We start from the raw sequence: 12601 nt of genomic DNA on the forward strand, positions 1-12601 counted from the left end.
GCATTGCTCAGTTAGCAGTGTTGAACACAGCAGTGCCTGAAACTGTCCTGGAAACATAATCCATACCTTTTACATTTCATGTTAAGCTTCAGTGTGCTGCTAGGTGTATAGAACTACCAAATTTCTCACATAAATAAAGGCAGTAAGTACTTATCAGAAAAGCACTGGTTTGCATCTCATTCTCGTGCTGCATGTGAGATGATTCAGGTAAAAAGGAAATATAAATTAGCAAATAACTTCCATTAATTCACCCATTTCTTTTTACAAGCAACTGCTGTTTAGTCATATACTACTTAAATGTCAAAAGAGCATAACTCCATATGAGATGAATGTGATGCAATATTGCCAGACTGATTGCTCCTGTGATAGCAAATAAGAACATATTTAATTTGGTGGAAATTTCTCAGGATTACATCTATCTGATTTTTTTTTTTTTTATCATAGGATAGTTTCTTCCTTAAAATCTTTTTATTTTGAGGCAGTAGTAGTTAGAGAAGGATCATTTAGGTAGGGGGGAAAGTGCAGAATTAGTTCTAACAGCTTTGTCTTCTGCAACTTGTATTAATCTGTGTGCTGTACAAAATACAGCATCTGATATATCAAAGGGATGAGGATGCTGCCTTCTATGCCGTGTAACTGTACACAACTATTTTGTGATAAAGAGTTCAGTTTGTGTTTCATCCCTGGGATAGATGGTGCCTGTATTAGGATAAGACAGTTTTTTAAGTCTACTATTAATTACAGAGCAAATGTGTTTATAATATGGACTATCTTCATATATGTATGAAAGATCAAGTGCTTTGAAAGTGACAATGCTATGTATGACTTTCCATTAAACTGCCTTCGTTATATCTTGATGGTTGTTTACAACCAGGCAAAACCAAAGGGATCATATTGGAAAAGTTTTCTTACATTTTATTTTAAGGTCCATTGGAATCCTCCATTAACCCAGCTTCTTAATTCACATTGATCAGTTGGGCTTGAGGTAAGAACTAGAGCGTGCTTCCTTACTTGCCATCATCTATGGTGAAGTAAAAACATACCCATGTGTTTCTGTGTGGAGGTAGCTGAGGAAACAAAGGATCACAAGTCCAGTTTTCTTGTTGGGAATCAAAATGCATGCTGCCAGGAGGATGCACACCCAGGCAGGCTGGAAATGCAGGTAGATCCCTTAGATTTCCTTCTGTGGGTCTCCTGCTTTTCCATCACAAGTGCATTAGACGTGTTTATATAAAGAATTGATCCCATGTACATGATTAAACTTGACAAGCCCTAATCTCTGTTGCAAAGAGTGTGGGCTAGATAGTTCATGTGGTAGGTCTTTGTTTTTCATGTAAATACTTGTGATGTTGGATTTGCATTAAGTATGCCATTTTTCTCTTGACAGTCTAGTGATAAAAATCTACTTAGGTTTAAATATTGTAGTCATGTGAGTGCTCAAGAAACTGAAGAAAGAACTTGACCTTTTCAATAAAATTACTTGTAACAAGTGCTTCTTTGGCCTCATTTATCTATAATGGCAAGCAGTAGCTATCAGATTTAATTTTTTCAGAGTTTCTGTGGAAGATTTCATTCAGATTTATGAATTTTCTTTTGAGAAACTAGAAGACACGCTAATTATTCTTAGATTCTTGTGTCAGAAATGGAAAGCATTATTATCTTTAGTTCGTATCAGGGGAGAATCCAGAAGGCCCAGAGCTCTGCTGCTGAATTTGGTAAGCACAGCTGTTCCATCTGGGCTGTGACTCCTAACCAAGCAAGCTGGGCAGATGTTGTGCCAGCAGGATACCTTGTGTGCTGATGCAGCTCGTTCTGCTGGGAGCACAGGCACCCAGGAGCAGTCCTCCACCAGCCTGTGCAGCCACTGTGCTGGCAAATGTTGTTTTATGCTTTTAGGCCACAGTTGTATAGGGAGCAAGAGTCATCAGTATTGAGTGCGGGGCTGTGCACTAGTGAGAGACTGGTCTTCCCTTTGTGTAGCAGGTTCTGGGGCTTTTTTGGGCATGGGAGGAAGGAATTGAGTCTTGTTTTGCTTTTTTACACTATATTATAACAGTGGCATTTGTTACTTCCAGTGTAACTGGGGTTCTGTTGTGATAGGACAAGGGGAAACGGTTTCAAAATAAAAGAGGGGAGATTTAGATTGGACGTAGGGAAGAAGTTTGTTTTTACAGTAGGGGGTGGTGAGACTCTGGCACAGGTTGCACAGAGAGGCAGTGGATGCTCTGACCTTGGGGACATGCAAGGTCAGGCTGGATGGAGCTCTGAGCACCTTGTGGAGGTGGAGGTGTCCCTGTTTTTTGTGCAGTTGGGCCAGATGACCATTAAGGCTTCCTTCAACTCAAACGATTGTGTGATTCTGCGTGGTTTGGGAGTTCGTTTTGAAGGGTCTTTTGTCAGGTGCTCTCGTTGAGATATTTGTATTGGCACAGTGTGAGTTTGGATTGTATCTAATAACACCAAACACACTTAGGATGATGCTTTATGTTCATTTCTGAAATTTAAATTATTTTTTATACATCAACTTGAGAGCAAATTCCTGCTTGATCAACGTTGAAATTCCAGCAAGATCACTGCTATCACAAGTCCTAGTGGACAGGCTTCCTGAGAAAATACACTTGGAGTTAAATAATGCATATATTTCTTCCCCCTTCTTTTTTTTCTACCTTGTTGTAGACCTACATCATATTTCTGTGTAGCAGGAGGAAGCAAGAAGGCTGTGTGACAGCCACTGGGTGTTTGCTGGCCATTAATTCGGCTGTCTCAGTGAAGACTCTGAGGGATTTTAGTGCCTGACGTCGGAGGACAGTTCCTGAAAGGCGAGTTGCTTCCTGGGCTGTGTAAATACGGGCACAAGCAGCTGGCTTTTGGGTTAGTGTAAAACAAACAGCAGCCAAGAGGAAGCTGAGAGGTTGCCGTTGCTGAGCCTCAGCCAAAGCCTGGGAGCTCCATGTGCTTTCAGGAGGTCTGCTGGCACCTCCCTGTCACACTGAAGACCTCCACATACATCGCAGACAAACACACAGCTGATCATTGGCGAGGCCCCTCCAGCCAGCAGAGCCTACCTGAGTGTAGAGAAGTGCCATTTTCAGCCCATGCTAGTCCATGGGACCGCCAGGGCTGTCCGTCCATCCATCCGTTCTGTCTGTCCGCCCGCCGTGGGGTGGATGAGCCCGTGCCCTTCTGGCACATTAATGGCCGACTGCATGTTGTGTTTTTTTTTGTTTTTTAACCTTAAAATAGCAAGGAACCTCCAGCAAAGAGGGGACACAGCAAACTCGAACTTGTCTTTTATTGCCGATAATATTTAAAAGCTGAAATGCAACAGTATTTCGGTGGTGAATACGTGGAAATTGTGTATACTGCTTAATGTGTTTCAGAAATCCCTGTTACTTTTCTTCCTTAAATACAAGAAAACAGGCGTGTAATGCCTCATTGAAAGGAGCCTGTAGGGGTGCTTTGTGAGGGTCTTAATTAAGGGCTTTGAAAGACTAAACAAAAGGAAAAAGAAAATGCTGCAGGGTTATTGTTATTCCAGCCCATTGGCTCAGCTAGCTGCCCATCCATTGGTGCCTTCTGTCCATTTGGGAGCTGAATGACACTTTTGTTCGTGGTTAACAGAGGTGAAAGAAGCCAATTATTGGCTGTCTTTTCCACAGGGCAGCTGCAGACGGATTTAACTGCGGGCAAATATGGACTTTTCTGCCACAAGGATGGTTGTGATGACAGTTAGTTTTGTGGAATTGTATGAAAGAAAACAGATTTTTTTTTTATTTTTTTTTCCCCTCCAGTGACTTGTGTAGATGTTTATTGAAAACTACTGTGAATATGCTGGCTTGGAGTGGGACTGCCTAAATGGCTGGGTTCCTTACGCTAGCAGTGTATTCACGTTGTGTGACGGAGTGGGATTTTCTTAGTTTCTTTTTTTCTTTTCCTTAAAAAAAAAAATAACTGTAGGGCGTTTATTTTATTTTATTAATTGGTTTGCAGTGTGCGTTAACCCTGTTTTGGTCGTCAGACCATGCTTAGCTGCTCTGTGCCATAGCTGCAGAACAGCCCACAACTGCAAGATTTAGGGACCTCAGGAAGCATCTTTGAGCTGGGAACTTGCAGCCTCTTCTCCCACATCAGCCCAGAATGTTATAATGGCCTTTCCTACACCCTTGTTTTTACTTTCTCCTCGAATATCTTTGTTGGAACCTATGCTTTCAGGTCATGTGAATGAATAGGTTTGGCTGATGACGAATTGGGCTTGCAACTGTGTTGACCCTGGAGACGTTTGCTCCATTTTGGAGCAGTTGTAGATAAAGAAGCCATGTCTTGTTTAGAGTTCATCCACTGAGGTTTGTTATGCCAAAATCCATCTCAGCACGTTGGCTGCTCAGCTGGCCTGCTGCTGATTGCAGTAGGGTGGCAGTGGGGGCCCTTTCTCTCTAGCCACCCAAAGTCTGCATTTAGGCATGGTTTATAATGATAGTGTATGCGTGTGTGTGTATATATATATTTGTCATCCGTTCAGCTGCTTTCAGGGCAGGGCCTCAGCTCTGCCAAGCTCCTGAAAACATGAACTGTGCGTGTGAGCAGTGCTCTGAACTTGTTCCTGCAATGTTGGCAGTGATGGCTGCACACACAGATGTGCTGGCAGTGAAAGGGGTGACCAGCTGAACCTGTAGCTGATCCCTGAAAGTGTCCTGGCAGGTATTTCGTGTGCCTCTCCTTTTGGTTGGTGTCTAAGGCTCCTTGGGAGGTAAGGGTGGACATGAACGACCGCTGCATTTTGCTGTGTGCAGTGGACTTGGCTTCTCGGATCAAAAAGAGGAATGTAGTTGAAACCAGTGTAACTCAGCAGGGTGGAAAGCCTTTTACTCAAATTGGGAATTACTTCCCTGTTAAAATGCTACGCAGTAGCTGACGACTAAGAGTCACCAAACCCTACGTTTTGCATCTTAGCAAAACGGGATGGCTTGTATGTCATTAGCCAGCTCGAGGTGCCTCAGAAAGTGCCATGTGAAAGCACATTTAGTTCTATAAAGGCAGTTCCAGGTGCTGCCATGAAATCTATTTTGACACTAGAAAGCAGCACTGTGTGCTTTTTGTTTTCCCACAGCATATAGATAATTATAGAACTGTACTGCAGAAAAAACTTCTTTTTGCCAAAAATAATTTTTAGTTGCATCCAAGTTATGTATGTTATGCAAGTGAAAAAAATGCCCAAACGTTGGCACCCTTGTCTGTAGGTTTGGTCTGGTTGAAATGTTTACATTTTCTGTTCTGACTTAATCCTATCAGTGACTGCGTTCATACGCTAATTTTGTTTTGCCTTTTTTTGCTTTGGTCTCCTAAAAATGTCGGGCTTACCCAGAGTTCTGAGGCTCGAGTTGCTTTCTAAACATTGGGTGGGACAGACTAGCAGACCAAAATAAACCAGCAGAAAACGAGTAAAATTCAAAATACTTAGAGTTACTGAAGTTGGCTTTTTTATGCAGTTGGATTCGTAGCCGTTCACGTGCTCTTTCTTAACAGAGCAAAAAGACAAAGCGAGAGCAGAAGACTTTCATATGTGTGTATGTATATAAGGATAGTACTTTTCTGCTGGTGATTTTAAGTGCTGGGCTCTGTCAGGGCACCTCAGAAACATCCATAGCTGTATCCCCTTCTGCCTCTTGAGAGTTGGTGGTGCCTGGCTGGGGCTGTGGGCAGAGGCTGCCAGCTCCTCCAGCAGCGCTGGGCTGGCACTGTTTGTTGTAGGGCTGTTGCTAGGAGGAGAGAGATGTGCTGTCCTGGAGTCCAAAGGGTGAGCCTGGCTCTCTGGGTCCTTGGAGGCGTTGACGCTGCTTGGAATTGCCCTTGGAGCTGTGCGTGGAGCTCAGCGTGTTGTGGGTGTTTGTGGCTGAGGAGCAGGGATGTGAGAGGGGAGGTGGGGAGGGAAAAGAAAGCAAGATGGGCTTTATTAAGCTGGTTAGGTTACATAGATTGGTGCTGTCGTTTATTTCAGCATCAGTTGATCGCAAAAGCTTTTGGTAAGGAAAAAGTGCTTGAGAGCTCCCTCAATAGCTGTGTACATAACATTGACCTTGTCACGTGTGTGGAGTGTCTGTATTGGATTTGGCCTTAAATTAAAACTCTGATATGTCCCTAACCTGGGACTGACTTAACTCATGAATGAAAATAGAAATGCATAGGGTTGTAATGTGGTTACCTTGATGGTTTGCTGTGAATCTGAGATGGTAAGGGCAATTGTCCCCGCTGCCAATACCATCCTGTTTGAGGTGGGCTGCAAGCACAGTGTTAAACTTCATTTACTTAAGGCACGACAAATGTCTTTCTGTCAAACTCCCTTAGGGAATTTGGTGTTGATTTTGTTGATGATGTAGCTATGTGTTGTGTCTTCTTTAGTTGTCAAGCTCTCATTGCCTTCTTTAGTGCCTTCCCTCCTTCCTGCACCCTGTGAGGCCTTGCTGTAGGGAGGACAGAAAGCAGAAGGGTTATTATTTATATCCGGATGATTGGTCTGATTTTTCTTAATGATCTGATTACAGCATGCTGCCTATAAGCAATTGCACAGTGGAACATAAGACAGCTTTCTTCGTCAGCAAACATACCTATAACTGAAGCCTGGGGGTGCCATGGGTTGTAGCCTAGAGCATACAACATGTTGCTGTCCTCTCTTCTCCCCCACAACAAGACTGCGCTTGTCAGATTTGTGCGTGGAGGCCTATGGATTGGAAATTCCTTCTGGACACCTCTGCTGGCTTCTAAAAACTTGGCTTTTAAAAACTTGGAAGTCGGAGAGCACTTTGATGGAGCCGTGTGTGAGCTCCCACGCCCAGAGCTGGGATGGCAGTGTGATGTGCGGGATCCCACACAGACCCTGGGTGTGGAAGGTCCCAGCTCCTGTTCTGCTCCACCTGCACTTCTTCACAGCCTCCTGAGGGCCACTTGGTCCCATCCCATGACAGATACCTGTGTGAAGAGTGTCTCAGCACAGATGTACCCTTCGGCTGTTTGTCTGCTGTGCCTGATGCACGGCCCTGTTTTTGTGCTCGCTCCCCGGGTCAGGGAGTAAGCAAATACCAAAACCTGAATGATATGTCATTTTACTCTCTGCTTTAAATGATTTCTACATCTATAAGGGAAATACTCTTACACCGAAAGGCATTTTGTTTATCTCTCCAGCTGAAAATAGGCTCTTTCTTCAGCCCCGATCCCACACCAAACTTGTGGCTCTTAAGAAGTGAGTGGAGGAGCGCAGGAACTTGCGCTGTATTTCAATTCCGGGCTGTGATCCCTTTAGCAATAACGCAGTGGAGCTCTCTTGGTTAATTCCACACCATGTGTCAACAGAGACCATTAATCCTACGTGTGATTGCTTAATGGCTGGCCCACTGTGACTCAAATACCAGTCCAGAATAGGTCTTTGCATACAAGCATTGTTCCCTCCAGTATCTTGATGATGGCTTGACTGACACATGAATAGAGTACATTAGAGCTAGTTACTGTGTCTGAAAGAAAGCTAAGACATCATGTTGGAGGAAAAAAACAGGTTGATGTGACATGAGAAGAAGGAAGGACAAATATGGTGGGGAAAGAGGGGAATGTTGCTTCTGTTGCAGGAACAGACCTGTCTGGCATTTTTTAGCCTTTCTGTGGCTGTCAGTGAAAATGTTTTAGGTCCTGCTTCAGCAAAATGCCCAAGGCTGACTGGCATCAACAGAATGCGTATGCATTTGAGGTATTTTTCCTGAAGCAGGGCTCCGTGTACCTCATTTCTTAAAGCTGCTGTGTGCCTTGGTCCCCTCTCTAGCCAGTATTCGTGGCTGTTCTGAATGGCGATGGCTCCCTGAGGAAGAATCTTATGTGCTTCATCCACAAGTGAGCACTGCCTAGAAAACTTCTTGAGTGGCTGAATGCCCGGGTGAGCAGCAAACCTTTCAGGCAAGGAGTGTCTCCAGCTAAGTGTTTGTCCAGAGCCAGTCAGGGTGACACGTTGAACCGTGCTCCTGGCTTCGTGCTGCAGTGCAAACAAAAGGTGATAAGGTGCTGTGGGTCTATAGGAAGCAGCGGTGTGTTTGCTGGGTGGGAATGCAGCAGCGTTAATACCTTGGTCAGGGAAGAGGTTGACTAAGCCTTGAAGTATTTGGATATTTCCTTTCTTGTAAGAATGTTTCTTAGAAGTGGAAAAGGAAACATTTGCATAAATTGCATGACTGATATGCTTATTGTGAGTGCAAAAGTAAGTTATGCGTCCAGAAAATGTTTCTGTGCTGTTCAAGCATTGGAGGTCTGTGGTCATTTCAGGGGCAATTTCAGGGGGCATATTTAAGATTAATGAGGAATAACATCTGTCGTAATTCAAAAAATGGTTCCAAACTTTTTGTCTCATGAAAAGGAGTGGTAAATGAAGGAGAAAACTGTGCTGGGGCCCAGCAGTAAGAGTGGGAAGATGTGGGGTAGCTGCCCTGACCCATTGGTGGTTGGGCTGACGCCTGCCTAGCCCTCATCAGAAGCTGGAGAACACAAGTTTTAAGTGCAGTGCCAAACACTGGGCCATCCGTGTGCTGTTACTTTATACTTTTTGCTTGTTAACTCATAGCACAGGCCGAGGTAAGCAAACCTTGCAGTGAGAAATTTGTGGTGTTGCCGTCCTTGGAGGTGTTCAAGAACCATGAAGATGTGGCACTGAGGGATGTGGTCAGTGGGCATGTAGGGATGGGCTGATGGTTGGACTTAATGATCTTAGTGATCTTTTCCAACCTTAATGATTACATGATTCTATTCTATTATGTGTAAAAGGTAAGAAATTAATTTTTTGACCTGTCACGTCACCGTTTTTGAAATTCAGACATTATTGCAAGGTCATTTTCCAAGCATAGGCTTTTCTGTGAGCATCATCTTTCCTTTTCCTGATGTTTGTTTGCCTTCTGTTCGTGATTTTCAGCTGCTGGGGCTGGCATGCCTGCATATGATAGATCCACATATTGTAGTTGCATTATTTGAATTCACAGTTTGGGCAGTTAGTGTTCAGTGTGGTGTCTGTGAAGTAATGCTTCTGGAAAATAATTGTTAGCTTCTCGTTATCAGGGATATACAGGAAAGCAACAACAACAAAAAGCCCTACATTTTTTTTCTTTTTAATTGAATGAATTTAATTAAAATTTAACTGCTGACCCTCTAGGCTTTCTGCACTTTCATTACATACCAGATATGACTAAGATGTGGGGCAGTGTTAATGTAAACTGACTTGCTCTGTCCCCTGAGAGTTTTTATATCCATCCCGACGGAATTGGCCAAATGGGAAAGTAACTCTGAAACTGAGGTGGAGTTCAGCTGTTGGTCTCCACCAAGACTGCCTCCTGGGATATGATTTGGTTGCATATAACTTGGTTTTCATCCTGTGAGCATGTTCCTCCAAGGGATTCAGCACTGAGCACCGCAGCGCTGCTTGAACCAGCCTGGTTCACTTGGCTCAGCTTCTGCTCCAACCCGCTGTCTCTCTGTGGAGCTCCTGATCCATTACTGTGGATGCAGCAAGCACTGATGCTGGCCCAGTGGAAAGAATCCGGTATGGAGTGTGCACAGCTCTCCTGTGAGACCTTTTGCAGCCAGAACTGTTCTTCTATTTTCATTTTTGAAGTTTGCTATTATTTGATTGCTGTTAGAGGTGCGTGACTAGCAGTAATGAGGTCTTAACAGAAGCACCTTTGGGACTTGCACTGACTTGTGCCCTGGGAGCATTAGTGTCCTTTTCTGAAGTTCTGCTGGCTGGACTTAACCTGGGTTCTGTTCCAAGTGGTGACCAATGCCATACAGCTACATATTGGACCAACAGTTCTTTGGTCATCTAGAAAGGGGGACGGGAACCATTACCCTTATTTTAATGTTCCCAGTGATAATGGATGACGCATTGTTGCTGAGCATTTTCCAGCACTGTGTTGTATTACATTTTCAGTAATCTGGCTTATTTAATATTTGAGTTTTTAAAAAATATTAACAACTGCAGTTTTTCCTATTACTACTGAAGCTAGATCAGTGTTACTACCTGGGGAATTTTACATAAGAGTAGGACCTTTTACCTAATTGTTTTTGTACAAGTAGGTGGGAGGGCTTTATTCAAATATAGATAACTCTACTTAAATCATTTTGTAAGTGTTATAATTAAATAGTTCAGTGGCAGAGGGCCCAGACCTTGGAAAAGACTGAATGGAGCCTACAGTATTACATGCTATTATCTATCAGCAAACAGGTTAAGCTTGCTTAGAGGGAGCATTTTATAGGATTTTAAAGGTGCCTTGTTGAAACACGATCTTCTTTCCTTCAACAAACACTCCTCTCCCTCCTTCCCTTTCTCCTTCTAAGCTTCACAGAAGATAGGTGGAGGGACAGAAAAGTTAGCTGCTTATGAAGCATAGGGGAGCACGGAAGTATTTTATTTTTAAGCAGCCTCTTGTGACTGGCTTTGGCTGAGACTTTCCTTTTCAGTCGCTGGCTACTGCAGGTAGATGTCCCTTAGTTCAGAGACTCCAGCACTGTTCTCCTGTTCTGTGCTCGTTAGTGGGTGTTGCTGTGGCTCTGCCAGGTGGGAGAAACTAGGCTCTGCTGTACCTGGGAGAATGAAACAATATTGCCCGGTAGGTTTCTGCAAGATGCTTGTGGTTCATCTTTCTTTTTGTTTTCCTCGTCCAGAAAGAAGACAGGATCTTGCAGGATAGGCCGCAGCTGTTGTCCACGTGCGAGCCTGGTTGATGGCTCAGCCACCCAGCAGTAGTACTGTCGGAGGGAGAAGCAGGCTGTTTACTGCTGTTAATCTCTTCTGCCTGAAATGGCGAAACTAATTGTAACGATAGGGCCGTGATTCATGCCATCCCCTCGGTGCAGCTTTACTGTTGTGCAACGCATTGCCACCTTGGGCTGCTCATTGTTGCAGTTTCGGTGCCAGCTCCGTGCCTGATCACGCCCTGACCTGCCCCAGCCGAAGGTGGTAAGAGAGCAGGGATTTACGCAGCTCCTCCGTACAGATAAGCCGAGTTAATGGCTAACTGCTGGGAGCTGCAGCCCTGCCTGGCCGCGCTGCCAGCGGCGTTGGGCCTGCGGTGTGTTGTGCTGGGGAGCTCCGGTCCCTGCAACAAGTCTGGGGTGCAACCCCACCGCCTTTAAGATGCATAGTTGAGCTTCAGATGTAAACTTCAGGCTAAGCAGGGTTTTTTAAATAGTAATCAAAAGGTTGCTCTGCTATTACATGCAGAGCAGTACCCTAAGAGCAAACCCCAGTGTGGTCTTGCTACCTGTCTGCTGCTGGAGATTACTTCTGTCGCTTCTCATTGAGGCAACTTGGTAATAAAACCAGCTTTGCAGCAAAGCATTGGGGTAGGTGCACCCTGAACGTTCTTATCGTAGGACTGAGTTTGGAATCACAGTGCATCTTTTTGTTAGAAATGGAATTTTGCTGAAAATGAGATTGGATCGAGTTTGTGGATATCGATGATGATTCTCAGATCTTCACTGTTAAGGTGTTCTGATTAGGACTTATGTCCAGAGAGTCTACTGTATTGAAATGATAGATGCTAACTCTTGGAGCTACAGACAAAGCATTCTTTGCTAATTTTGGATCCCAAAGAAAGCTGAAATTACATAGAGTTTGGATGCCGGCCATGCAAGATGTCTACTTGATTTCCATCAACTCTTTTGAGGATTGCCTGGGATGTTTCTCAAGATTGGACCTTTCTGGCTCTAGAAACTTCAGGGCTATTGCTTTCAGATGGATGGGATTTTGTACTTCTGTCCTAAAGAGCACCATGTGTTGCATGCAGAGTCCTTGACAAGGTGCTGTGTGTCCATCTGTGCTTTCCACTGACAGCAGTACCAAGGAGCATCGCTGACTCTCCTTAAACTCACTGAATTTATGCTTAAACAAAGAAGTAGCAAAGTATAAAGTAAGAACTGATGTTGATTCCTGAATTGTTATTAGGCAGTTATTAGTTTAATTATCAAGCTGAATTGGTTTTGTGCTACTACTTATACTGAGTAATGGTTTGCTTTAGGAGGAGATTATCTGTGATGGTTGCATAGATGTGAACTGAGGTGACGGCACCACGTTTGCCACTTACTGCTCATTTGGAAAGCAGAAAGCTGAACAGGTCTGCATACCTATCATGTAAGCACTTGCTCATGGCCTGTGAGTGAAATCTGCTTAAAACTATTACCTTGAGATGCCTATAGGTTTTGTAGAAAGAAAAAAAAAAAAAGATGCTGGTGGAGCTGGGACATGTTTCTGTTCCAGAAGCTGTTTGTCAGAAGCTCTTTGAGTCCCAATGCACGTCCCAATTCATTTTTGTGTTATTGTTTTTAAATGAAGGCATTGCGAGATGAAAAATCTGAATGGTGGGTGGTCATAATCTTTGAAGTTTTTTTTCATATGCTGTGGTTTTAGAGTGGCCTTAAACATGTGTTAAAATTGTATGCGTGCGGAAGTTGGTGAAAATCAGTGCTGGGGATCAACCGTATCAACTCTACCATGCATGCATACCCTGTAGGTTTCTGGTCTTTTTGTTAGCAGAAAACGTTTTTACCAACACCTCATGAGAGAGGTTTTTTGCTGAGATTG

At 43.9% G+C, this 12601-nt stretch overlaps 1 protein-coding gene across 4 annotated transcripts in view; it reads left to right on the top strand.

Moving 5' to 3' along the window:
• LGR4 (leucine rich repeat containing G protein-coupled receptor 4) overlaps positions 1–12601 on the top strand; it is a 58248-nt gene that overhangs the window by 8202 nt on the left and 37445 nt on the right. Inside the window, exon 1 of one of the 4 annotated variants that reach the window (XM_031607409.2) lies at positions 5424–5794. The exons of 1 other annotated variant lie outside the window; for it this stretch is intronic. Coding sequence is in view for 1 of the 3 variants with exons in the window: in XM_090140165.1 (XP_089996291.1) it covers positions 12150–12151 (2 nt within the window). In the remaining 2 variants the exon portion in view is untranslated. Of the gene's footprint in view, positions 1–5423; positions 5856–10086; positions 12152–12601 lie in introns of those variants that run through there. 2 more of the 4 variants (XM_090140166.1, XM_090140165.1) reach the window with 2 other exon arrangements.

The sequence above is a fragment of the Phasianus colchicus genome, chromosome 5 (genome assembly GCF_987193195.1).
Source record: "Phasianus colchicus chromosome 5, bPhaCol1.hap1.1, whole genome shotgun sequence".
NCBI classification, from domain to species: Eukaryota; Metazoa; Chordata; class Aves; order Galliformes; family Phasianidae; genus Phasianus; species Phasianus colchicus.